At 41.7% G+C, this 27,154-nt stretch overlaps 1 protein-coding gene and 1 long non-coding RNA gene across 5 annotated transcripts in view; one reads left to right on the top strand and one right to left on the bottom strand.

Moving 5' to 3' along the window:
* LOC138845849 (uncharacterized) overlaps positions 1-1,475 on the bottom strand; it is a 126,581-nt gene extending 125,106 nt beyond the window's left edge. For 2 of the 3 annotated variants that reach the window (XR_016222442.1, XR_011383051.2), the window contains exon 1: positions 1,250-1,475. This is a non-coding gene — a long non-coding RNA (uncharacterized LOC138845849). The remainder of the gene's footprint in view (positions 1-1,249) is intronic. The other variant, XR_011383052.2, reaches the window with a different exon arrangement.
* Positions 96-26,875, top strand: AGR3 (anterior gradient 3, protein disulphide isomerase family member). 2 transcript variants are annotated; one of them, XM_051832549.3, is made up of 8 exons: positions 96-176; positions 4,036-4,171; positions 9,428-9,491; positions 20,037-20,089; positions 21,138-21,214; positions 22,109-22,172; positions 23,554-23,637; positions 24,384-26,875. In XM_051832549.3, exons 2-8 carry the CDS (start codon positions 4,066-4,068, stop codon positions 24,431-24,433), a joined length of 498 nt encoding a protein of 165 aa, XP_051688509.3. In that variant the 5' UTR covers positions 96-176; positions 4,036-4,065; the 3' UTR covers positions 24,434-26,875. The 2 variants fall into 2 exon arrangements, with proteins under 2 accessions (XP_051688509.3, XP_008272298.3); XM_008274076.5 differs by having other exon boundaries at positions 176-315; positions 24,384-26,872.
* The last annotated feature ends 279 nt before the right edge of the window (positions 26,876-27,154 follow it).

The raw sequence follows: 27,154 nt of genomic DNA, 5'->3' as shown, positions 1-27,154 counted from the left end.
TAGCCTGGGAAGCCAAAAGCAGAGGAGAAAGGATCCTAAAGATGGTATTATTTGGCCTGATTTCATGAGGACACTCAGTCTTGATTTAGAGAAACAGAAGAGCCTTTTCAGTGTGAGAAGCATGCGACTTGGTAGGACAGAGTTTTTCGGACAAGCCTATTTGTGCAAGTCTGCAGGTGACTATGCGATTGTACCTAGGCAGGTGGGGTTGTAGGTCAGTCAGGTGCGTATGTGTGCAGGTGTCTATAAATCCACACCCGTTTTTAACCAGAAACATCCAGAAAACATTTCTGACAGGAGCACGGGCCAGGACAGGTAAGCAAGCAACGTCTCCAGATTATATAATTAATCAGTGCTCAACCTCCGCTATGTTTAAATGATCAACTTTTGCTGTTTAAAAATGAGGCTTTCAGGAAAGGGTGGGGAAAGTGAATGGAACTGTGTTTTTCTTCTCTTACTGGACTGAATTTCCTTTGCTGGCCTCACAGTTTTATTCTCTATTTATACGGATGTTAGAATATAAACTGGCATCAACCAAAAATGACTCTTTAAAAATTAGTCTATAGGGAACACTGGTTCTTCCCACTATCCTTTGTGTGTATGTGTGTGTGTATGTGTGTTTTAAATATAGAGATTTTTAATACAATATTTAAGTAAGTGGCTTGTGTTGAATTATTTTGAAATGCAAAATGCTATTATTGTAAGAAAATGCTAACTGGACAATGTTTATAAAGGCAAATTGTGCTGTAACCTGCTGTGGCATCATGACCAAGTCTCCTTCATCCCTGTACCCCCTTCAAAGAAGCTTGCCTTTGCAATGGGGACTAAAGCACCCTCAGTCACCCACATTCCACTTCACCAAGGAAAGCACTGTTCATTCAAAACCAACAATGGGCAAGTTGTAGCGCTTTGTTGTAGTCTATTTTAATTTACCAACCATGTAAAACAGAAAACTAAGATTTTGAGTTAAGCAGAAAGTCTTTGGTAATACATAAATACTTGACATTTGAAAGAAAAAAAAAAGTTTCCCATTCACCTCTAAATTTGGCAGCTTTAAAATGGCAAGAGAGGGAGTTACACTTTCTAATGTAGATTCCACCTGCTTATCTCCACCTCTAACGTGGAAAACATTGCCAGTACTTCCCGCAGTTGGGTGTTCCCTGAGTCTTCTTTACGTATAAGAAACTTAAGGCAATGTGGGACCATTTTCCCTAGGAAAGTGAACAGAGGCACACACACCCATACATACAGTTTCAGGGAGTTTTGAGCTTCCTGTAGCCATCCACAGACCTTCTAGAAGCTCACTGGATCCAGGTGAACAGGCTGTCCCAGGGGGTCCCTTCATTCTGTCCACTGCCACTTACACCTTGACCAAGGTCCCTGCCCAGGCTAGGCTCTGTGTTCAGACTCAGCTGTCTCTCAGCCCTACTGGAATCCACCCTTGCTTGGATTCAATCTTTAAGGTACAAGATGACCAGCCCTCGGGGTACAGGAAGATATTCTGCAATGTTTTATGGTTTAACAAGTTATAAGAACTTGAATTGAGATCTTTATCTGGCACCATGGTTACTGTTTAACAGAATTGTTTAGTGGGCAAAGACAAGAAAGTAGAACAAAAGGAGTTAGTTGTAGATTCTGGAGGCAAATCATTTAAATTCAGCAAACCTGGAGTGACAACCCTTTCAGTCCAGAGCTGGGCTGGAAGAGACACCCCACTGAGAAGAGGCACACACTGGCACCAGAGGAATGCGGAACTGTCTGGAAAAACCCATCCTCTGTAAACCTCACCACCACCACACTGCTGCTCTCCATGACTACAGTTGTTGTTTACCTGACTACACTATGGCAAGTGCCACTTGTTTTGCCAATGCCAAAGCACTGGGCCTGCTTAGAGTTTCAGTTTTGCACAGTGACTAACACAGCTCACTGCAGAAACTTCTATGTATGACCAATCACTGAAGAGTCATTCACTGTACTTCAGCCAGGAAATTGCACTATTTTAGTGAGACGTTCACCACTGAATAACATAAATCGTCAGGGGGGGAAAAACTGTAAAGGAACTTTAAATAAACCTGAAGGACAACTGTCCATCATTTATTTCCTACTTTGAGATGAAGTTTCAGAATTGCATGTGGGATTTATATGCTAAGAATACTGTAACTAAACAACATCTCACAAGTATGGAACATACTTTGTAATGCATTTACCAAGTGGTTTAAGACCAACTCAGGCCACACTCTGGACTTTTGATTAAATCTTACCATGCAAAGTATAAAAAAGAAAAGCACACTAACTTTAGAATCAATTGTAATGTTAGCTAACAAAAAATATGAACTCCACTCTATTCTATATACATATGTTTAAGTCACAGCAATGTGCCAATGCTTGACTTTTGGAAAAGAGGTGAAGGGCAGAGGGGCTGAGTGACCATTGGAGTGACTGACCATAAAGGAATTGAAGGACAAGGATTCTTCGTGGTCTAACTTTCCCCTGATTCCTGTTTCAAGCAGTATTTGTTCATGCTTAGCCTCAGTATGATACAGAGTTAAAATGTTGTTTTAATCACTGGGTCTAGAAGAATCAAGAGGTAAAGGCTATCCCTGGCTGGTAGACCTCACTTTTGTATCGCTCTTTACAATTCCAAGGCCATTAACAAACACCATCTTGTTTGCGTTTCTCTGCGGGGCTGTGCAGTTTGGCAGCAGGTTTCATGTGCCTGTGTTACCAGTGAATGGCAGGGTTCTTGTCTTCGCACAAGAAAGAATTCAGGCATGAGACAGAGTGGTGGAAAGTAAAATAGCAAGGTTTATTAGGGTAGGGATATCCGTAAGAACAGATGGGCACCTCTCCAGACAGAACCTGAGAGAGAGTGCCCAGTCACTCAGACTGGGGGAGAGCGAGGTTCCATGGTTGAGTGGAGAAGACACCTGACCAGGCCAAGTGGGCGGCTCAGCAGAGAGGCAGAGGGCTGAGTGCGCAGTCCAGTTGAGGCCAGGGGTTTTTAAGGAGATGGGTCTTTGTCTTCTCACATCTCCTCCTGAAACAAAAGACTTTATGGGTGTAAATACTAGAAACTCCTATCTGAGTTTTCTCCCAGAAGTTATCAGACAGGAGGAAGCCTAGCTGGTGCCACCCTGGGTTTAGAGGAAGGGTGAGCAAGACCCCCTGGAGGATCGGAGCAGGGTATTTGAAATGCAGATACTGGGCTGCATCTGGAAGATTATCAGGCAGAAGGGGCGGGGACCCCCACCTGGCAGGTTATTGGGTAGAAGGAGCAGGGCAGGATGCAAACACTGGGCTGCCCCTGAAACATTATTGGGATGACTTTGAGATGCATATGTTGAACCCAAATTCTCCTTAGGCCTTTGTCACACACACAAGCTCATATCTGACTTCCTACCTAACACCTGGATCCAGTTCTCTCTTAGTTGCCTCGCCCTATGTGCAGGATGCCCAGAATGTGATTTTTCACCAAGTGACCATTCACAGAGTTGATACCACTTCTAAGATATTTATTAAGAATAAAACCTGGGGCTGGCGCCATGGCTCACTAGGCTAATCCCCCACCTGCAGTGCCAGTATCCTGGGTTCTAATCCCAGTTGGGGCACGGATTCTGTCCCGGTTGCTCCTCTTCCTGTCCAGCCCTCTGCTGTGGCCCAGGAGTGCAGTGGAGGATGGCCCAGGTGCTTGGGTCCTGTGCCCGCATGGGAGACCAGGAGGAAGCACCTGGCTCCTGGCTTTGGATCCACACAGCACGCCGGCCATGACAGCCATTTGGGGGGTGAACCAATGAAAGGAAGACCTTTCTCTCTGTCTCTCTCTTGCACTGTCTACTCTACCTGTCAGAAAAGAAAAGAAAAGAAAAGAAAGAAAGAAAAAAGAATAAAACCTGGATGAAAGGGTGGGTAGACTGAGTCAGATTAAGGAAGCAGAATGATTCATCCACACAGGCTGGGACCAGCTCTAAGTAAATGTCTTTTAACATGGCCTGAAGTAACCCAGTAAGGTCCTGAACATTATCTTCTGTCCTCCAGCTTCTCCCGAGGAACGTTCTAGAAGGCACCATGTTACACTATGCTTTGGCTCTCTGCCTCCTCCTTATCACCGTCTCTTCTAACCTTGCTATTGCCATCAAAAAGGGAAAGAGGCCTCCTCAGACACTCTCAAGAGGTATGGTATTCTTTATGTCATTTCCTAAACTCAATCATTTGCATTGTTTGAAAAATACTTGATATCTTCACCCATACTCTAGTTATGAAGCAAATTCAATTAACTGGAAGATTTCTATTGTGTGGCTCCAAAGGTGATTTTTAAAGACAAACAGGAAGGATCCATTGAGTTTTGACAGTGAATTAAACCAACTGGGAAAAAATAACAACAATTTCCTGGGCCAAGCATTTGGCCTATATCCCACATTGGAATGCCTGGGTTCAAAACCCACCTCTTGCTCTCATCTCCAGCTTTCTGCTAACATGTGCCCTGGGAGAAGGCCATGATGGCTGAAGTAATTCAGTCACTGCCACTAACGTGGGAGACCTGGAATAAGTTACCAGCTCCTGGTTTTGGCTTGGCTCAGGCCCAGCTGTTGCAGACATTTGGGTAGGGAATCAACAGATGGGAGCTCTGTTCCTGTCTCTGTCTCTCAAAAAAAATCTAAAATTTAAAAAAAAAAGATACATGTCGTATCTTTTAGCAAAAGTAGTGGAGAACTGAATTCCTCTCTACAACTATGATAACCAGAGTCGTAGAGAATGATTAATATGATTGATGGGTATATCATCATAATATCTTAAAAATACCTAAATTCTTCGAAATGTACTCAAATTCCAAGTCCTGCTTATTAAGAAAATAATTTGGACTGATTTTATACAAAGTTACCCAAAAAATTAAACTTTATCCAAATTCCTGAGAATTTAGGCCAGTCTTGCTATATTGATTCCCAAAGACACATGCACCGGTTTTGGGTGTCATAAGCTGGATTTATCATTGGCTTTGGGATTAGAAAACATTTTTCTTTCTGTGATGTTTTTCTTGGCTTAAGAAACAAACATAACTTCAGGTATAAATAGACATTTTTATAAGGGAAAAATTCCCAAAACTGGTTTCTACAATTTCCTGGTAAGTTAGAACCATCTATCCTCACTCGGGGAATTCAAAATCAGCAGTTCAACTACAAGAGCACTTGAGCACTGTTTGGAAAGATCACATGAATAGAGCGAGGAAATGAAGACCTCCTGTGGTATGATTTCAAATTCTAAAACATTTATTTGCTTATCAAGTCCACTCATTTCTTAACAGATGTACTGGGTGCCAGCCAAATGCCTACTGGGGTTTACCTGATAACTCATTCTACTTCAGTTTAGCAATCACAGCAACTATATACTAGAGACTCAGTAACTTTTTGCCAAGGAAATCAATTGAAAGGGAGAAATGTAATTTATTATATATCCCTCTATATAGACATAAAGATAATAGAACAGAGAGGTCAAGTAATTTTTTTTAAAAGATTTATTTATGTATTTGAAAGTCAGTGTTACACAGAGAGAGAAAGAGAGAGAGAGGAGGTGTCTTCCATCCACTGGCCCACTCCCCAGTTGGCTACAACAGCCAGAGCTGTGTGGATCTGAAGCCAGGAGCCAGGAACCTCCCCCAGGTTTCCCAAAGTGGTACAGGGGCCCAAAGACTTGGGCCATCCTCTACCCCTTTCCCAGGCCATAGCAGAGAGCTGGATCGGACGTGGAGCAGCCAGGACTCAAACCAGCAGCCATATGGGATGCCAGCACTGCAGACTAGGGCTTTAACCCACTGTGCCACAGCACCGGCCCTGGTCAAGTAACACTTTAGTGGCAAAGACTAAACTAGGCATTGACTCTGATGAGCTTCCAGGACTGAGAGAAGCCACGTTGCTACACCTGCACCTACCATAAGACGTCAACATGCTCTGTGCTCACTTTTAAATGTCGGCTTAAAATTTTTTGGTGAATGTTATGAAAAATATATTAAACAGAAACAGCATATGCATACAACTTAATGGATCTCCTATTACAATTATTAATGAACTATTTTGATAGCAAGGATGTGATAATAACTGAGAACCCCATTGTTAAAACTTGGCTTCTATGTAGTTTTGCTTGTTGCCATCTATTGCCATTTAGGAAACCAAGAGAAAAGGCTCAGAATGAATGAGGGTTAAAAGGGGAAGAGGGAAGGATGTGGGTACAGGATGTGAAGTAGCACTTGGAGCCCCTGAAAGCAGAGGGCAGCAGTAAGCAGCTAAATAAACAGACAGTAAGGCGAAAAACAAGAGAATTAATTGGATCAAGGCAATAGATGGTTCAAGAAACAAAAGCACAGGTACATACAATGACTCAAAAAATGTCTTACTTCTTTTGAATCAAGACAGCCGCCCAGCACCCAGTGCATTGCCTGACATACTCAATAACACGTATTACAGGAGTGAATGAAACCTCAGAAGGCAAAGAAAGCAAAGACAGTTTACAGGTGGGATTAAAAGCAATGAACAGAGATCCTGAGAGGACCTCAACTTCTGAGTGCCCTTTGCCCTATTATGACTACGAGACAGAACATATCAAAACAAGTAGACTAGAACACAGCTGCTGATGGGGCTGTGAGTGATTCTTTGAGGGTTGGATTATATTACTTAACGTTTGTATTCGCAGTGCCCAGTAAAGTAAGCAGACACTCTTTGATGTTTGTGGACCCATGTTGAATAGGAATACACAATGTAAGTTCTGCCCATTGCTGATACTCCAGCATTGAGTGATGTTTGCAGCAACAGAAGAGGGAAAATTAAGCAGGGGCATAATCACACCTGCTGTTCTAGAACAGCGTTCTTTTGATGTGTAATGAATGTGGGAAGCAGAGTTGGAAGAGAATCAAGATTAGGACAGAGATGAAGTTTCTGCTAAGATGAGGTGTTAGATGAACATGAACATGAAAGAGCCTTCCAATGTTAAGAGTTTCAAAGCAGGCAAAGACAAACCGGCAACATTGCTGGTGTGAATGTGGAATGATGCAGCCACCTTGGGAAAAACAGTCTGGCAGTTCAATTCAGCAGTTTTGCTCCTGTGTGTATACCCACACCAAAGCTTGCACACTTAGGATCACAGCAGCATTATGCATTAAAAAAAGCCAAAAAATGGAAACAACCCAAAGGCCCATCAACTGATGAAAGGATTAGTAAAACGGGGTATAGTAATATAATGCAATGATATTTAATCATCAAAAAGGAATTAAATACTAATGCATGCCACAACATGGATGAATCTTAAGAACGTTATGCTAATTGAAATAATCCAGTGACAAAATATCACATAGCAAATGATTCCATGTATACAAACTGTGCACAATTAGCAAATCGATGGTATATAGGATCAAGGCAAAAAAAGAGATTGGGGATTGGGGGGCATGATAGCTAAAGGGCACAGGGGTTTTCTTAGGTAATGAAAATGTCCAAAAATGATTGTAGCACAACTTTTTATTTTTAGAAAACTTTTATTTAATAAATAAATTTTGAAAGTACAACTTTTGGATTGTAGCGGTTTTCCCCCCATAACCACCCTCCCACCTGCAAACCATCCCATCTCCTACTCCCTCTCCCATCCCATTCTTCATGGCTAATCCTCCGCCTGTGGTGCCGGCACCCCGGGTTCTAGTCCCAGTTGGGGCGCGGATTCTGTCCCAGTTGCTCCTCTTCCAGTCCAGCTCTCTGCTATGGCCCGGGAGTGCAGTGGAGGATGTCCCAAGTGCTTGGGCCCTGCACCTGCATGGGAGACCAGGAGGAAGCACCTGGCTCCTCTCTTCGGATCGGCGCAGCGCGCCAGCCATAGCAGCCATTTGTGGGGTGAACCAACGGAAAAAAGAAGACCTTTCTCTCTCTCTCTCTCTCTCTCTCTCACTAACTCTGCCTGTCAAAAAAAATAAAAATAAAAAAAGATTAATTTTTAATTTTCTTTATATATAAAAGATTAACTTTGTATATACTAAGTAAAGATTTCAACAGATTGCACCCACACAGACACACAAAGTATAAAGTACTGTTTGAAGACTAGTTTTACCATTAATTCTCATACTACAACTCATTAAGGACAGAGATCCTACAAGAGGAGTAAGTGCACAGTGACTCCTGTTGTTAACAATTGACACTCTTATTTATGATGTCAGTGATCACCCAAGGCTCTTGTCATGAGCTGCCAAGGCTATGGAAGCCTCTTGAGTTCACCAACTCCGGCCTTATGTAGACAAGGCCATAACCAAAGTGGAAGTTCTCTCCTCCCTTCAGAGAAAGGTACCTCCTTCTTTGATGGTCCGTTCTTTCCACTGGGATCTCACCCACCGAAATCTTTCACTTAGGTCATTTTTGGCCACAGTGTCTTGGCTTTCCATGCCTGAGAAACTCTCATGGCCTTTTTAGCCAGATCCGAATGCCTTAAGAGCTGATTCTGAGGCCAGAGTGTAGCACAACTTTGTGAATTTTTTTTTTTACTAGAAAAAGTGTACAGTGTCAACAGCTGAGCATGTATTGGTATGTGAGTTGTATTCCTATAGTTACAAAAAACATGAAATCATCTTTAATTTTGCTTCATAATTTCTGGCTATTATTTTTCCATGATATTACAACCAGAAATTACAACTGGACAATATTTGAAACATACAAGAAAATCTGGATCCCAAACAGCCTCCAAATATTTCTGTGTTCACATTAGTTCAGTGTATCTTATTGTACACTGTGGTATTTCCTTAAAATACTGTGCAGTATTCCTGAAGGTCTGTGCACTCTTCTGCTTGATCTTATTCTGTCTCTAATACACATCCTTGCCTCTCGTACTTCTTTAAGGCTAGTGGGTTCACCCTCCACTCACTGCTTTCTCTCTCTCTCTCTTTCTCCTCCAATATCTTGGATGCATCCAAAACACCTGTATTTTATGCTGTCTCTCAACCATGAAGTTCCCATACCAGAATTTTTCCAAGTCAGAAGTCAAACCAAAATTTTGAATTCCCTTTTCTCACAATAACTACTGACTTAGAGGGGGTCACCATTTCTTGGCACTCCAAAGTATGATATATAATCCAAAGTATTCCTGACAGTTATACAAAACATGCAAAGATTATTTCCTATGCAATCTGGAAGCCAGAGCTTTTGCATAGTCCTGAGATGTCCTTTCAACTACTATTAATCAGAAAAGCATTTAGCTAGTACTTATTGGGTTCAATGCCAAGGGCCTTGGGGTTTTAAACAGAGTACCCAAATATTCTCACTCTACCTATTTGTACCAAATTAAAGTGTGTAACCTCCACACAACAGCCAAAAGCTTGGCGGTTCAGACAGATAAATACCAGTATCAAAATCCCATATCTGAGCTCTTCGGTAGCCATTAATGCATTGATTTCTCTTCTCTGTTCTAGGGTGGGGAGATGACATCACTTGGGTACAAACTTATGAAGAAGGTCTTTTTCACGCTCACAAAAGGTAAAATGCCCTTAAGTTAATTTTAATAGGTCATATAGATACAAAGTTAATTTTAATAGGTCATATAGATAGAAAGCAAGTATTGGCATTGCTATCATGTGCTGTTTGGACCAAGAGTTGCTACTAAAATTGTCTTTATGAAAGAGAACGGTAAATACCTTTGTGTTAATTTCCTTACTACCCAAGCAAGATTTTTATTTAAGTTGTATAACTCAAGCAGTACCACTCATTAGGCATGCTACAAGCTTACATAGGAAGCCTGTTGGGAGCAGGTGTCCTCAGCCTCCTGATCATCAGAATGATGTGGGGCTCTGCTCTTAACATCCACACTGGCAGCTGATGGGTCAGGGACTCACCAAGCGTCCACTGCTATGTCTCAATCACCATGCCAGGCTCAGTACTCAAAACTGATTTAAGCCGGCGCTGTGGCTCAATAGGCTAATCCTCCACCTTGTGGCGCCGGCACACCGGGTTCTAGTCCCAGTTGGGGCGCCGGATTCTGTCCCAGTTGCCCCTCTTCCAGGCCAGCTCTCTGCTGTGGCCAGGGAGTGCAGTGGAGGATGGTCCAAGTGCTTGGGCCCTGCACCCCATGGGAGACCAGGAGAAGTACCTGGCTCCTGCCATCGGATCAGCGTGGTGCGCCGGCCGCGGCGGCCATTGGAGGGTGAACCAACAGCAAAAGGAAGACCTTTCTCTCTGTCTCTCTCTTTCACTGTCCACTCTGTCTGTCAAAAATAAAAAAAATTAAAAAATAAATAAAAATTAAAAAAAATTTAAAAAACTGATTTAAAGACCCATGAAATCTTTGGGAGAATGTTATATTTTTTAAAACTCCCCAAGAATTTATTAAATATCTAACAATTCCAATACTCTTTAAGGAAGGAGAAAGATTCCAAATTAGGTGAGAATCTAGTACTCTTGAAACCAGACAAATATTACCAAAGACAGAAGTCTAAGACCATCTAGGAATGCTAGCACGATTCCAGCTTAAAAAATGCATTAATTGGGGGAGCATACTACCATGGCACAGTTGGCTAACTGGCTGTGTGCAAACACTGCATACCCAGTTGGAACACTGGTTCAAGTCCTAGCTACTCCATGTTTCCATCCAGGTTTCTGCTAATGTGCCTAGGAAGGCAGTGGATGATGGCCCAAGTTCTTGGGTCCCTGCCACCCACATGGGATACCCAGATGGAGTTCCTGGCTCCTGGCTAGCCCTGGTTGTTGAATGCAGTTGGGGAGTAAGCCAGCAGTTGGAAGACCCTTCTTCCCTCCCTATCTCTCCCTTTCAAATATATAAATTAATCTTTCCAAAAGGAGTTATATTAATTAAAATAATTTAACATTGATAAGGAGATAAAACACGCAAGTATCTCCTATCTGTAAAATACTAAGAAGACTTTCTTTTTTTTTTTTACAGGCAGAGTGGACAGTGAGAGAGAAAGACAGAGAAAGGTCTTCCTTTGCCGTTCGTTGGTTCATCCTCCAATGGCCGCCGCGGCCAGTGCACTGCGGCCGGCACACTGCACTGATCCGATCGCAGGAGCCAGGTGCTTCTCCTGGTCTCCCATGGGGTGCAGGGCCCAAGGACTTGGGCCATCCTCCACTGCACTCCCGGGCCATAGCAGGGAGCTGGCCTGGAAGAGGGGCAACCGGGACAGAATCCAGCGCCCTGATCGGGACTAGAACCCGGTGTGCTGGTGTCGCAAGGCGGAGGATTAGCCTATTGAGCCGCAGCACCGGCCTAATGCTAAGAAGACATTTAATAGAATGCAATATACATGCCTAAATTTTTAAAAAACAATTTGTATTTCATAATATTAATTTATTTAAATTTATTCTAACAAGGAAGCATCCATTCCAGAAAGAAAAAAAAAAGTAAACATCGTACTTACTGGGAAAACAAACATGGGTCCCATTAAAGTCTGGACAAGGCAAGGACATCAACAATCACTACAATTACAACACTACTCTGAAGGTATTAACCAGTGAAATTCCATGAAAATATTAAAATTTGGAGAGAAAGTACAAGTCTCCTTATGTGCAGATGATGGCTATATACACGAAAAACTAAAGAAAATCCACAAAAAATTTCAGAACAATAAACACTTAGTCAAGTTACATGAGAATAAACAAATATATAGAAATCAGTAACATTTATATAGAGAAAAGTATCTTCAAAAGAACCTACAGGGACTGGCACTGTGGCCAGTGGGTTAAGCCACCACTGTCAGTACGGGCAATGAGTGAGTGTTGTTCACATCCTGATGGCTCCACTTCCAATCCAGCTCCCTGCTAATGTGCCTGGGACAACAATGGAGAATGGTCCAAGTGCTAGGGTCCCTGCACCCACACGGAAGACCCAGGCTCCTGACTTCGGCCTGGCCTAGCCCCAGATGTTGTGGCCATCTGGGGAATGAACCAGCAGATGGATGATCTCTTTCTCTGTCTCTCCCTCCCTCTCTCTAACTCTGCCTTTCAAATAAATAAAATAAATCTTAAAAAAAAAAAACCATAAAATATTCAACTTAAACTAGCAACCAAAAAGTTAAAATACCCCAGAATGAATGACAGAAAATGTGCAAAATACATGTGATCTTAAATGTACTAACAGAAAACATTACAAACCAATGGGAAGGCATATTCTGCTTTTGGCTAGGAAGACTCAACATCATAAAAATGATCAGTTCTGTCTTCACTTAAAAAAAATTTTAAGACAATGATAATACATTGCCACAGAATGTTTTCAAAAGGCAATTCTAAGGTAGAAATGGAGAAAAAGAAATGAATAGTTAGGAACATTCTGAAAAGGCATGTATGAGGAATAAGTCTTAATCAGTATTGAATATTTTACAATGCTTTTATATATATATATATGGTATATTACTGGTAAATTAATTGAATGGAATAGAGAGTATAAACCTGATTGACCATAAATGGATTAAAATCACCAATTTAAAAACAGATGGAAAGATTGAAAAAAATGTTTGAGGACGGAAAAAGATATTCCATGTACATGAAAAGTAACAGAAGTGTTGCTATACTCATCTAAAAGAGAAATTAAGTCATAACTGTAAAACAAGACAAAGATCTTTATATAATGATAAAGGGATAAACTCATCAATAAATTATTATAAGTGTAAGTAGAAATGCACCCAAAATTGGAGCTTCTAAATTTTAAAGCAAATATTAAAAATCTTCATGGAAAATGTGTATGAGGGTATTTTAATAGGTGTGTAGGAAAATGAAATTAAAATATTAGTTTTCTTTGGTTCAAAAAAATGAACTTTGAACTGCACAATCCACAAACATTTGAAGATCCCTTAGAGTATTACAAAAAAAAAACTATGCATGTATTTAATTTTCTTTTGCATCAAAATAAATATACAAATGTGTTGTAGCAGTTTTGAACAGGATCTAGTCATCTAGAAGTAGTTTGAGACATTAAGAAGAAAAAAACTTCTTTTTGTTTCTTCATTGTAAAAAATCTTTAGAGTTCTCCTGTTTCTCTTCTTTTCAAAATCCAAGATGGCAGTTACACGGTTACATTTCCAGCATCCTTAGACATTTAGAGATGGAGTACATGCTAGCACTTGCAGTGTCTTGAACTTGGTGGAGTTTATGTAGAGAGACAAAGTTTATATATATGGTTTTTCACTTTTTTATCTTTCAAGTCCATTTTTCCATGAACTTTTTGAAGTCATCCATTGCTAGAACTGAAGGAGAGATAGACTGCAATACAGTAATAGTAGGGGAATTCAGTACCCTCCTCTCAGCAATGGATAGATGATCCAGATAGAAAACTTGCAAGGAAACACTGAACTTGAATACACTTTAGACCAAATGGACATTGACAGACATAAACAGAATATTTCATCCAACAGTAGCAGAATACACAGCAAGCAGACATGGGGTATTCTTCAAAAGAGTTCACTCACTAGGACACAAAACAAGTCTTAACAAATTTAAGACTGAAGTCATGTTAAATATCTTTTCTGACAATGCTGATAGAAAATTAGAAATCAATAATAGGGGCCAGCGCCACGGCTCAATAGGCTAATCCTCCGCCTGCGGTGCCGGCACACTGGGTTCTAGTCCCAGTCGGGGTGCCGGATTCTGTCCCAGTTGCCCCTCTTCCAGGCCAGCTCTCTGCTGCGGCCCAGGAGTGCAGTGGAGGATGGCCCAGGTGCTTGGGCCCTGCACCCGCATGGGAGACCAGGAGAAGCACCTGGCTCCTGCCATCGGATCAGTGCAGTGCGCTGGCCGCGGCGGCCATTGGAGGGTGAACCAACGGCAAAGGAAGACCTTTCTCTCTGTCTCTCTCTCTCACTGTCCACTCTGCCTGTCAAAAAAAAGAAAGAAAGAAAAAGAAATCAATAATAGGAATTTCCAAAAATTAACAAGTATGTGGAATGAAACAATATATTCTTAAAAAACCAATGGGTCAAAGAAGAAATTAAAAACTACAATTGAAAATATTTTTGGACAAATGAAAATGGAAATACAACATACCAAAGCTTAGGGAAACCAGCAAAAGCAGTTTTATGAGGGAAGATTATTGTTTGCTACTTATTTCATTTATTTGAAAGGCAGAGAGACAGAGAGATCTCACTTCCACTGGTTCACTCCCCAAATTCACACAATAGATGGAGCTGGGAACTGAGCCAGGCCAGAGTCCGGAGACAGGAATTCAATCTGGGTCTATCACACTTGGTGGCAGGAACTCAGCTACTTGAGCCATCACTGCTGCTTTCCGGGGTCTACAATAGCAGGAAGCTGCAATCAGGAGCAGAGTCGGGCTCCAGTTCAGACACTGAGATAAGGGATGTGGGTGTTTAAAGCTGTGTCTCAACTTCTGCACCAAACATCCATCCCTAAGGAAGAAGTTTATAGCAATAAATGCCTACATCAAAAAAGAGGAAATAGACATCTCACACATTGTTTGTGGGAATATAAATCAGTAGAGTCATTACAAAAAAAAGTGTATAGATCCTCAAAATGTTAATAGAGCTACCACATGATCTATAATTTTGCTATTGGGAATATATCCAAAAGATATGAAATCAGTGTATCCAAGAATTATCTTCACTCCCATGTTTTATTGCAGTATTATTCAAAATAGCCATGGTACAGAATCAACCTAAGTGTCCATCAGTAGATGAACTGATAAAGAAAACACAATAGATAGACAGCATGGAAGACTTTCTGCCATTGAAAAGGATATCCCATCACTTGCAACAAAACAGGCAAACGTGGAGGTTGTTGTGTTGATTAAAATAAGACAGGCCCATAAAGGCAATGTCACATTATCTCACTTATATGTGGAATCTAAAATAGTCAAGTTCTTAGAAACACGAAGTAAAAGGTAGTGATCAGACGCTCAAGAATAGGGAAATTGGGGATATAGTGACCATATGATACAACACTTGTTAAACAGTAAAAATAAATCCAACAGCTTTATCATACATTATGAAAGTGATAATTGAAAACTGTTAAGAGAGTATGTTTTAAGTGCTATAACAAAAAAAAAAAACAGTAAGGATGTGAGGAAATGCCTATGTTAAATAGCTTTATTTAGCCATCTCATAATATCTATGTGTATCCAAAAATCAGGTTGTACACCATAAACATACAGAATTTCTACTTATCAAAAAATAAATAAATACATGAATGCAACATGATGAGGTGAGGCAGCATTTGGAATCAGGGGTAGGAGAGATAGATTGTGTAATAATTAGTATGATAGAGGAGTTAGTAGCCATCCAGGAAAAAAAAGAAATTTGGACCCACATCTCTTGTTTATGCCAAAATAAATTACAACATTGTAACTTCAAAACTGAAACCATTAAGGTAATAGAAGACACTACAGCAAAATTTTGTTTCTTTAGATTCTTGGAGTAGAGGAGGGATGAGATCAGGGAAAGGCTGGAGCCGCACCTGGGTACAGCTGAAATCCTTCATGATTGCACTACAGGTTCTCCCAACCCCTCACTCCGACCCTAGTCCTGTTCCTTAGACTTGAGCATGGCCAAGGAAGGCAAAAGACAGAAAAAATTAAAAGAAAAATAACGAACCTAAAATAAAAACTAATATTTTTAGCTCGTGAATTTTCTGCATAACCAAAAACAACACAAGCAAAGAGACCAAATAACAAAAACCCAGCACAAACAGCGGCATGCACCACGTGGGAGAATTTCTGTGATATACAAGGTTCTTCTGTCCAGTAATAAGAAAAATGCTCACCAAACCAGTACGGGAAAAATCACAGTTCACAGAATAGAAAAGTAAGCAAGTCAAATATCTGAGTAAGATTGACTATTATTTATAAGACAGTAAAGCCACATCAACTTCTCTCTTTTCTACCTATTTTTAAGTTGATAACCAGTGTTAGTGAGAGCAAAGGAAACAGCTAGAAACTCAGATGACCAGAGAGCATGTAAATTGTTCCAGTGACTCTGGAGGGCATGTATGAGAATCATAAGAGCATGTAGCTTTGTATTGAGAAAATCTACTTCTGGAAATATATTTGCAAATATACCTACCCATGTGCAAAATCATATTTAAAGGACAACATGTCTACCAAATAAATATCCCTATAAATGTCAAGGCTTGGAAATTATCTAAAAGTAAGAAATTGGAAACAATTCACATTGCTGATCTTTGGGAGAACTAATTAGATAAATCAAAATACTCACAGATCCACAAAATACAATATTAGATGGTGCACATATGTTTATAAAACAAATGATATTACGTATGTGCTCATATTTGTGTTTTTTTTAAAAAGAAAGGAATGTGTATGCTTATATAATCATAGATAGATACACACACATGGGAACACACATGCAGACATATGCAAAAGAACCCTGTTCATAAAGATGCACACATTTGAGTACATGACATGGAAATCTCTGGAAGGAGGCATAAATAGTAAGGGGGCCAGCATTGTGGTGCAGCGGGTTTAGCGGCTGCTTGCAGTGCCAGCCACCTGTGTCAGAGCACCAGTTCAGGTCTGGCTGCTCCACTGCCAATCCAGCTCCCTGCTAATGTGCCTGGGATGCAGCAAAAGATAGCCCAAGTGCTGCCACCTAGGTTGAAGACCAGGGTGTAGTTCCTAGCTCATGGTTTGGCTTTGTTTCAGACCTGGCTGTTGAGACCATGTGGAGAATGAACCAGCAGACGGGTTTCTCTTTTTATGTTTCTCCATATCTTTCTGGTTTTCTGCCTTTCAAATAAGTAAAATCAATATTTAAAAAAGAAATAGTAAGAGCAAGCATGACCTAGGGATTAAGATGTTCATGTCCTGTATGGGAGTGCCTGGGTTTGAGCAACACCTGCCTCTGACTCCTGACTCCAGCTTCCTGCTAATATAGACACTGCACGGCAGTGGTAATGGCTCAAGCTATTGGGTTCCTAGCACCCACACAGGAGACCTGGATTGAGTTCCCAGCTCCTGGTTTTAACCTGGCCCTGTCCTGGGTGTTATGGGCATTTGGGAAGTGAACCAGCATATAGGAGTGTGTTCTCGTTCTCTCACTCTCTCTCGCCCGCTCCCTCCATCAAAATAATTTTTTAAAAAGGAAAAGAAATACTAACACAGCTTACTTGTGCAAACAAAGGAAGAGGAAGAGTTTTTACCTCTGAAATTTCAAACCAGCTGAATTTGTAATCTATTTTGAAACAAAAAACTACAGGGACCAGTGTAGTGGCATAGTGAGTAAAGCATCACTTCCAGTGGTAGTGATTTGAGTCCCTGCTGCTCCACTTCCTATTCAGCTTCCTGTTAATGTGCCTGGGAAAGCATCAGAAGATGACCCAAGTACTTGGGGCCCTGCCACCCACAGAGGAGACCTGGATGAATCTCCTGGCTCCTGGCATCTCCTGACCCAAGCTCTGACTGTTGCAGCCATTTGAGAAGTAAACCAGTGGAGAATCTCTCTCTCTCTCTCTCTCTCTCTCTGCCTCTCTCTCTCTCTCTGTCTCTCTGCCTCTCTGTAACTCTTCCTTTTGAATAAATAAATAAATCTTGTGAAAGAAAAGAATAAAATCATAGGGGTAGGCATTTGTTCTGGCAGTTAGGACATTGCTTAGAATGCCCGCATCTATCCCATTTTGAGGGCCCAGGTTAGTCCCAGCTCTGTTCCTGATTCCAGTTTCCTGCTATAGGTGCTCTGAAAGGGAGCAAGCAATGGCTCAAATATGTAGGTCTTTGCCATCCATGTGAGAGACCTGGGATGAGTGAGTTCCTGGCTCCTGAATTGGCTCAGCTGTGGGTGGAAGATCTCTGTCTCTCTGCCTCTTTCTTTCTCTCTCTCAAATAAATAACAATTTTTAAAAAGAGTACAGAATTTGAAAAGATAGTTCCCTGAGTGATGCTAAGGCTTTCTGGAAGGCTTTGGTTTTGGAGCCTCAAGAGTACAGCAACCAAAGAGCTACTCTGTCAGCTCACATGTCTCCCAGTCTAAAGGTCAGACCAGGAATCACCTGTGTTTACACACAGTGAGAACTATGGCAAGCTAAGAATGATTTTTACATTTTTTAATTTTTAAAAAGTTCAAAAGAGTAATATTTTGTGATATGTAGAATTATATGAATTTAAATTTCAGTGTCCATAAATACAAGTTAAGTATAACACAACCACACTTATTTTTTAAAGATATTTATTTACTTACCTACTTATTTGAAAGGGAGAGAGAGAGAGAGAATCAGCAGGTTGACTTCTAAAACATCTACAACAATTTGGGCTGGGCTGAAGCCAAAGGCAAAGAACTTGGAGCTCATTCCAAGTCTCCCACATGGGGAGTTGGGGGAAGCAGGAACACAACAACTTGAACCATCACCACTGCCTCCCAGGGTCCACATTAGCAGGAAACTGGAGTCAGGAGCCAGAGCCAGGAGTCAAACCCAAGTACTGCAGTATGTGGGACAGGGGCATGCTAACTGGTGCCCTACCTGTCCTACCCGCTATGCCAGTCACTCACCCCATCACACTCATTTCTGTACAGATGCTCAGTGGCTGCTGCTGCATGGTAATCACAAGGGTGAGTAGTTGCCAATGGGCAGTACGACCTGCAAATCCTCAAGTTTTAACAATCTGCCCTTGCTGAAAAAGGCTGTGGAGCCCTGTGTTACACCGTCTCTGCTTCCATTTCTGCCAAAAAGCTTTCCTGCGTTTTTCCTGAAGTGGAACAGTAGCATCTTAGTTTGAATATGTGAAGAACTCGCTCATAGCTGAACTGTTAATGAGTAAGCCTCCTATGAACTTGATGAATTTTTCCTTGGATACATTGTCCAGAAATCTGACCCTGAATTACTTCACCAAGAGTTTCTACTTCTTTCTCTTTCCCTAAATATAGCTGTCCTTGTCTCCAGCTGCTGCGTAGGTGCCAGGAAGAAATGGCAGCTGTCAGGAGATGGGATTGACTCACACCCCCAACCCATCTATGCCTCAGGACAGCTGTTAGCTACTACACTCAAACACAGGAGCTCTCTGTCAGAAAAGCACTGGGTCAATGCTTACAAGTTCCAAATGCCAGACTCACTTCTAAAATATCAGTTAATAGCTTTAGATTTATTTTCTCCTAATAAAAATGTGGGAATATTAATTCATCAAATCTCTAGTCTCCTTTCCTGCCACTATGTTTGAATTTGTTGGAAAATACTCACTATCTAATAAGATCAAAAAATTTTCAAGTTAAATTATAGGACCTATTCTTGCCTAATATTTGCTTATAGTCCAAGTTGAAGGTTGAATAAAATCATTAACAGCTCAAAGTTTCTACTTAACACTTCTGGGGACTACTGAACACCTGGAAGAGGCCAGGATTATGCAATGGTCGGCTTCTCCTGTTCTTATGTCTGTGAACTGCTGAGTTACCCGAGGTGTGTACAAGAGCCTGGCTCCTTGTTGGCTCACACCCCTATCACAAGTCAAACAACATTTTTTAAATCATCTCATATGTCCAAATCATAATTATCTTTTCTTCACTATGGTTAATATTCTAATTCTTCTCTTAATCTAAAGAGAAAGGAACTCAGTTAGCTGCCATAAAAACTTCATTTCATGGGACAAGTGTCGTAGCACAGCTGGTTAAGCTACAGCTTGTGATGCCAGCATCCCAGGACTAAAACCAGCACTCCAGAATGGGATGGGGGCCTCACAAGTAGTGGCTTAACCTGCTGTGCCACAATGCTTGCCTCTGGAAGTGAACAGTGTATTCATAATATTTTTTCTTCTCTGAAAGAGAACCTACTTAACTCACTGCACTATTGTATAATCTGAGGCTCCCTCGCAGGGATTCTGATTGAGTGGGTCTGGGATGGAGCCTATGAATTCACATTTCTCATAAGCCCCTTGGTGACACAGATGCAGTCAGTTCTGGAGCCACCTACGGAATACCACTTCTGTAGGCAGCATTGCTATTTGTAAGCCTGAGACCTTCACGTCAAGTCTTGTCAAAAGCACTAAAGTCTTCGATCTATTTCCACTGTCCATTTTGACCCAAAGTTAACCACTTGACTTATTTTTATATTTTCTTTGTTTAGTAACAAGCCATTGATGGTTATTCATCACTTAGAAGACTGTCAATACTGCCAAGGTAATGTTAGTTCCCTAGATCTTAGTCTATTTCCAAGAAGTGATCAGTGAAGAACAGCTAAGAAGCCAATCAGTAAATTTCATTACAAAAAAAAAAAAAAATCAAAGATGGGGCAGGCGTTGTGGTGCAGGGGGTTAAACTTAACCCACTGCTTGGAATGTCCACATCCTATTATCTGAATGCCTGCTCTGCTTCTGATCCAGCTCCCTGCTAATTCACCTGGGAGGCAGCAGATAATGGCCCAAGTACTTGGTTTCCTGCCACCCACATAGGAGACCAAGCTGGAATTCCTGGCTCCTTGTCTCAGCTGTTGCAGGAATCTGGGGAATAAACCAGCAGAAGGAGGATCTCTCTTTCTCCCTCTCTTACTAAGATGCTGAAAGAAAGCATATTGTCAGCAATCTCCTGGATATAGTTGTTCTATCTCTTCAGAAGTTGATATTCTTAGATGGGGAGGGCCCTCCTGAAGGAAGTTATTTTAACCAACGAGTCAATCAATTACATGAAATTAGAAAACTGTGTTGGGGACTGAGCTGTGGCATAGTGGGTAAAGCCGCTACCTGCAGTGCCCGCATCCCATATGGGCACCGGTTTGACTCCCAGCTGCTCCACTTCCCATCCAGCTCTCTGCTATGGCCTGGGAAAGCAGTGGAAAATGGTCCAAGTCCTTGGGTCCCTGTGCCCACATGGGAGACCCAGAAGCTCCTGGCTCCTGGCTTGGGCTGGCCCAACCCTGGTTGTTGTGGCCATCTGAGGAGTGAGCCAGTGGATGGAAGACCTCTCTCACTCTCTCTGTCTCTGTGTAAATCTTTCAAATAAATAAATAAATTTTTTAAAAAAAGAAAGAAAGAAAAGAAGACTGGTGTCTCCAGTAATGTGATTAACCTTGCAACTCTGTGGACAAACTGTCCCTCACTGGGAAGCAATGAGGGACAAAGTGGCAAAAGCCAGAGCAGCAAACAATTGCAAATACTAGCTTTACTTTGCTATGCCATATGGACGATGTTTTGATCTTTAAAACTAATTGGCATTTTGTTTGCCCTCACAGCACTAAAGAAAGTGTTTGCCCGAAGTGAAGAAATTCAAGAAATGGCTCAGAATAATTTCATCATGCTGAATCTCATGGTACAAGGACTCCACGTTGTTTCTTAATATCATAATTTAGGGGCCAACATTGTGGTTAAGCCACCAGCTTGCAATGCTGGCATCCTATATCAGAATGCTGGTTCAGGCCAGCGCCGCGGCTCACTTGGCTAATCCTCCGCCTGAGGCGCCAGCACCCGGGGTTCTAGTCCCAGTTGGGGTGCTGGTTCTGTCCTGGTTGCTCCTCTTCCAGAGGAGCTCCAGGAGGGCAGTGGAGGATGGCCCAAGTGCTTGGGCCCTGCACCCGCATGGGAGACCAGGAGGAAGCACCTGCTGGCTCCTGGCTTCGGATCAGTGTAGCGCACCAGCCACAGCACACCAGCCATTTGGGGAGTGAACCAATGGAAGGAAGACCTTTCTCTCTGTATCTCTCTCTCACTGTCTAAACTCTGCCTGTCAAAAAAAAAAAAAGAATGCTGGTTGAGTCCCAGTTGCTCCACTTCTGATCCAACTTCCTGCTAATGCACCTTGGAAGGCAGCAGAAGATGGCCCAAGAACTTGGGTCCCTGTCACCCATGTGGGAGACACTGATAGAGTTCGTCAGTCCTGGCTTCAGCCTGGCCCAACCCCAGCTGTTGAGGCCATTTGAGGAAGGAATCAGTAGATGGATAGAACTAATTCACTCTTTCTCTCTTTCTGTTGCTCTGCCTTTCAAATAAATAAATAAATTCTTTGAAAATCAGAATTTAGTAGAAAATTTTAAATTTTGTCTATTTTTAAAACATAAAGAGCAAAGTGTTAGCTGATATAGAATAATGTAAAATTCTAAATGGCCAAAAATAAATTACTGAAATTTTAATTCACATAAAATACTCTTGAAATTTACTATCAAAAACAATCCTATCCAACAACATTCACCCTTTTTCTCCCCTCCAGCACGAGACCACTGACAAGAATTTGTCACCTGATGGACAGTATGTGCCTAGAATCATGTTTGTAGGTATGTTTTTTCTCAGATGCACTGAATCAGTAGAGATTTCAGCCCACTAGTTCAAGTACTATTTTCTTTTAAAAGGAAGTCATTTGTAACTCAGTCAATAACAGTTCATTATTTCTGCTATCGAAATTCACAATATTGGAGTAGGCCTAGTGGTTAAGACAGGACATTGGCTGGCGCCGTGGCTCACTAGACTAATCCTCCGCCTTGCGGTGCCGGCACACCGGGTTCTAGTCCCGGTTGGGGCGCCGGATTCTGTCCCGGTTGCCCCTCTTCCAGGCCAGCTCTCTGCTATGGCCTGGGAGTGCAGTGAAGGATGGCCCAAGTGCTTGGGCCCTGCACCCGCATGGGAGAGCAGGTGAGCACCTGGCTCCTGGCTTCGGATCAGCGCGGTGCGCCGGCTGCAGCGGCCATTGGAGGGTGAACCAACGGCAAAGGAAGACCTTTCTCTCTGTCTCTCTCTCTCACTGTCCACTCTGCCTGTCAAAAAAAAAAAAAAAAAAAAAAAAGACAGGAGGTAAGAGGTCCACATCGCACATCAGAGAGCCTGGTTCAATATCCAGATTCCTGCTGATGTCCACTCCTGGAAGGCAGCCATGATGGCATGAGTAGTTGGGTCACCTGCCAACTACACTGGGGACCTGGATGGGGTTTCCAGCTCCTTGCTTCAACCCAGCTAGGGGCCATTATGAGCATCTGAGAAGTGAACCAGCAATGGGAAGACTCTCTCTCTCCTTCCTTCCCTCCCTCCCTTGTTCCTTCTCAAATAAGTACTTTGGTTTTTACAAGTCACACTCTATGTAAATTTTTCCCATTCTTAAAAAGTGACACCTTATTCAATCCATATCCCAACGAGCTTTAAGTACAGTGCCCCAACTGGATTGACAGAAACTATGATATACCAAAGGGTGATTCGAGTTAATTTCATCATAAATTCACAGGCATAAAACTAACTTGGTTGGCTGGCGCCACGGCTCATTTGGCTCACTGCAGCGCCGGCACCACAGGTTCTGTTCCTGGCTGGGGAGCCGGATTCTGTCCCAGTCGCTCCTCTTCCAGTCCAGCTCTCTGCTGTGGCCCGGGAAGGCAGTGGAGGATGGCCCAGGTGCTTGGGCCCTGTGTCCTCATGGGAGACCAGGAGAAGCACCTGGCTCCTGGCTTCAGATTGGCAGCATGCCGGCCATGGCTGCCATTTGGGGGGTGAACCAATGGAAAAGGAAGACCTTTCTCTCTGTCTCTCCCTCTCTCACTGTCTAACTCTGCCTATCAAAATAAATAAATAAATAAATAACTTGGTTGAAGTTTATTTTAGAATAGGAGGCAGAAATGATTTTTTAAGAACATGGGCAAATAACACTTTGGTGTCTTGCGTTTTTCTTGGCAGATCCTTCTTTAACAGTTAGAGCTGATCTAACCGGAAGGTACTCTAACAGACTATACACCTACGAGCCTCAGGATTTACCCATATGTAAGTACCCCTCAACTGTCCTGAGCAGTGGTGACAGCTGACCCCTGACGGTGTGTGAAAGACAGGTGACGCCCTATCTCCTTGCTGCTCCACACCCAGTGCTGTCCACAAAGCAGCGTCCCTGGGGACCAGCTGTGGGCTTGAGCATGCAGGCAAGCTCAGCGTTTCTGGGCATCTCAGAATTTCTAGATTAGCAGGGATCCCTAAGGGCTCATATGATTGCTAAATTTTGAGAATGCTAAGAAGAACATGGCACACTTTAAAAATGGCATAATCCTTAAGAAAGACAGTGCATTCCCCTGGGGCCATGCTCACACGTTATTTCTTTGAATGATCATAATAAGGTCTTTTTGTCTTCCTGAATGCCTATAAGCAAAGAAGTACTGTCTCAGGATATTGATCCGTTTCTTGCAATATTCACTACCACCTTTATTTAGTAAGACAACTAATTGCACACTCGTAAGATCCAGCCATAACCACACAAAATGATCAGTCAAAAAAAAAAAAAAAAAAAAAAGAGATGCTCCCTCAAAATCCCTCTGATAAAACTGGTTAACCAAAAACAGTTGATAAATCAATCCTAAATGGTCAAATCCCTAAATGTACCTTTAGGATAATATTCCCTAATGCCTCGAATGAATGTTTGCAAAGCTATTAGTCCAATTTCAGATGCCAGAGTTAATCGGTTACAACATTCAGTATTTTCATTTGGTAAGTTGCATAATACTCATTTATTCTTATTTCAGTGATAGAAAACATGAAGAAAGCACTAAGACTGATTCAGTCAGAGTTATGAGAGATGACAGAGAGAAGCCATCACTTCTCAGAAGCCAAATGTCATGAGGAAACCCTCAGCTCATTGACAAATACTAAATGCACAAGCATATGCATTTTGCAACATTAGCTGAAGCATTTGGATGGAAGATCCTGTCTCTTCCCCCTTTCTCTGCGTGTCTCTTCCCCCCTCTCTATAATTCTGCTTTTCAAATAAATAACTTTTAAAAAAAAGTAAGTAAAATGTTTTTAAAATTAAAAGAAAAAGGAACAGTGTTTAGCCTATCAATAAAGACATCTGCAAACCACATTTGGTGTGCCTGGGTTCTGGATACCTGCCTCTGGCTCATGACGGTAGTTTCCTGCTAATATGGGCCCCAGGAGGCAGAAGCCATGGATCAAGAGATTGGGTCCCTGCTACCTGTGGGGGACACCTGGATTGAGCTCCCAGCTTCGGTCTGGCCCGGTCTTGAGTCATTCCAGCGACCTGCAGAATGAACCAGTGGACGAGTTCTGTCTCTGTGTCTCTGCCTCTTGAATAACTAATTTTTTTAATTCAACTACATGTTTTTATAAATTATCAAGTAGATACTTAAAAATTTTTAATAATCTTAAGAAAAATATAACTGCCTCAGAAAAACTGAAAAAAAAAAGTCTTAACTAGCAGGAGAAGGTAATATCCATTCGGAAGTTACCGAATATCCAACCACTGACTCAGTCATTCACAGGAAATCTCCCGGGGGTAAATACCATGTCTTCCATTAAAAGAACACTCCTGCCACTGGAAACCCCATAATCAGTTTAGAGTAATGAACAGAACTTGGAAAATCCATAGGATTTAAATGTGTTTAACAAAATTCTAAACCATAGGATTTAAATGTGCTTAACAAAATTTGAATTGCTTTGAAAAATAAAAGTACACTCTTAGGTGAGATACACACACAAACACAACATCTGTGATACAGACACTGATTAATTCTGTTTATCAGAAAACAAAACATTTTCTCCAGTTGTTATTTGATCACTATTGGGTTAAATTTTAGCAGACTTCTAGTAAACTGATCTATTTGGATATGAGTGGACTAAATAGCATATATTCATGCAACCTATTTGCAAAAGGAATAAAATGTTCTATCATTAAATATATTTTTACTTTAAATCAAATATTAGAATTAATTTTTCAAATGAATACAAGGAGATCATAATGCATTGACGATCTTTAATGTTTAAAGTCTAAAGTAGTACAGTCGATTCCATTGATGCATAAGTCATTCAAAGCAAAAATGTCCACAGACATTTGTAGTGAACTACAGAAGAGACTGGTTGACAATTTAGTCACTGTTTTAAGAATTAATAAATAAAATTGGGGACTGACACGGTGGTGTAGTAGGTTAAGTCTCCATTTGTGGTGCTGGCATCCCATATGGGTGCTGGTTCCAGTCCTGGCTGCTCCACTTCCTAACCACCTCCCTGCTAATATGCCTGGGAAAGCAGTGGAAGATGGCCCAAGTGCTGAGGCTCCTGCATCCATGTGGAAGACCCGGACAAAGCTCCTGGCTCCTGGCTTCAGACTGGCTTCAGTTCAGCCGTTGCAGCCATTTATGGAGTGAACCAGCAGATGGAAGTCCTCACTCTCTGTCTCTCCCTCTCTCTGTCTGTAACTCTACCTCTCAAAGAAATAAATAAATCTTTAAATAAATAAATAAAATTGAAGAAAAATGATTGGGTGTTTAACTTGCAGTTAAGATGTGTGTGCCCCACAACAGAGTCCTTGGGTTTGACACCTGCCTCGGGTGTGAGATTCCAGCTCTCTCCTAACGCAGATCCTGGAAGGCAGCAGTGATGGCTGAATTAATGGGGTCCCTGCCAGCCATCTGAGAGACCTGGAATGAGTTCCTGACTCCTTGCTTCAGTCTTCAATTAGTATAAAAGTATAAATAGGTGACAATTTCATTTTTTGTAAAATAAATATATATGCTTTTGAATTTTAACATACTTACAATTATACGTGTAATTTTATTATGCAAGTGTTAAATACAGATGTCTAACATATATGGATTATATGTTTAATTACAGGGCTACATTGACTGATGTTACTGATTTGATAATCAGCTTAGTTTTCCTTGTCTGCTCTAACTTTTTAAACTCTATGTCCTGGTGGCTATTTCTATCTAATATCTTCATTTTTAACAATTAGTTGTTTGGGGGCTGGTGCTGTGGTGTAGTGGGTAAAGCCGCCACCTACAGTGCCAGCATCCCATGTGGGTGCCAGTTCAAGTCCTGGCTGCTCCACTTCCGATCCAGCACTCTGCTATGGCCTGCGAAAGCAGTGGAAGATGGCTCAAGTCCTTGGCCCCTGTGCCTGCGTGGGAGACCCGAAGAAGCTCCTAGCTTCTGTCTTTGGTTCGGCCCAGCTCCAATCATTGCAGCCATTTGGAGAGTGAACCAGCAGATGGAAGACCTCTCTCTCTCTCTCTCTCTCTCTCTGTGTGTGTGTGTGTGTGTGTGTGTGTATGTATCTCTCTCTCTCTCTCTCTCTCACTGACTGACTCTCTGTAACTTGTATTTCAAATAAATAAATAAACATTTTTTAAAAATTAGTTGTTTGGATTCAGTAACTTCTGATGTTATCCCTACCTTTGAAATATAGTACTAAACTTTGTGTGTGTGTATAATATAACTTTACATCCAGTACCTTTAGCACTGTAACTGCCAAAAAATTATTTTTACCTAACATATCCAA

This window comes from Oryctolagus cuniculus, chromosome 16 (genome assembly GCF_051225735.1).
Source record: "Oryctolagus cuniculus isolate XC-2025 breed Fujian yellow rabbit chromosome 16, ASM5122573v1, whole genome shotgun sequence".
NCBI lineage: Eukaryota > Metazoa > Chordata > Mammalia > Lagomorpha > Leporidae > Oryctolagus > Oryctolagus cuniculus.
Note: the sequence above shows the minus strand (reverse complement) of the source record. Positions and strands in the feature narration are given on the sequence as shown.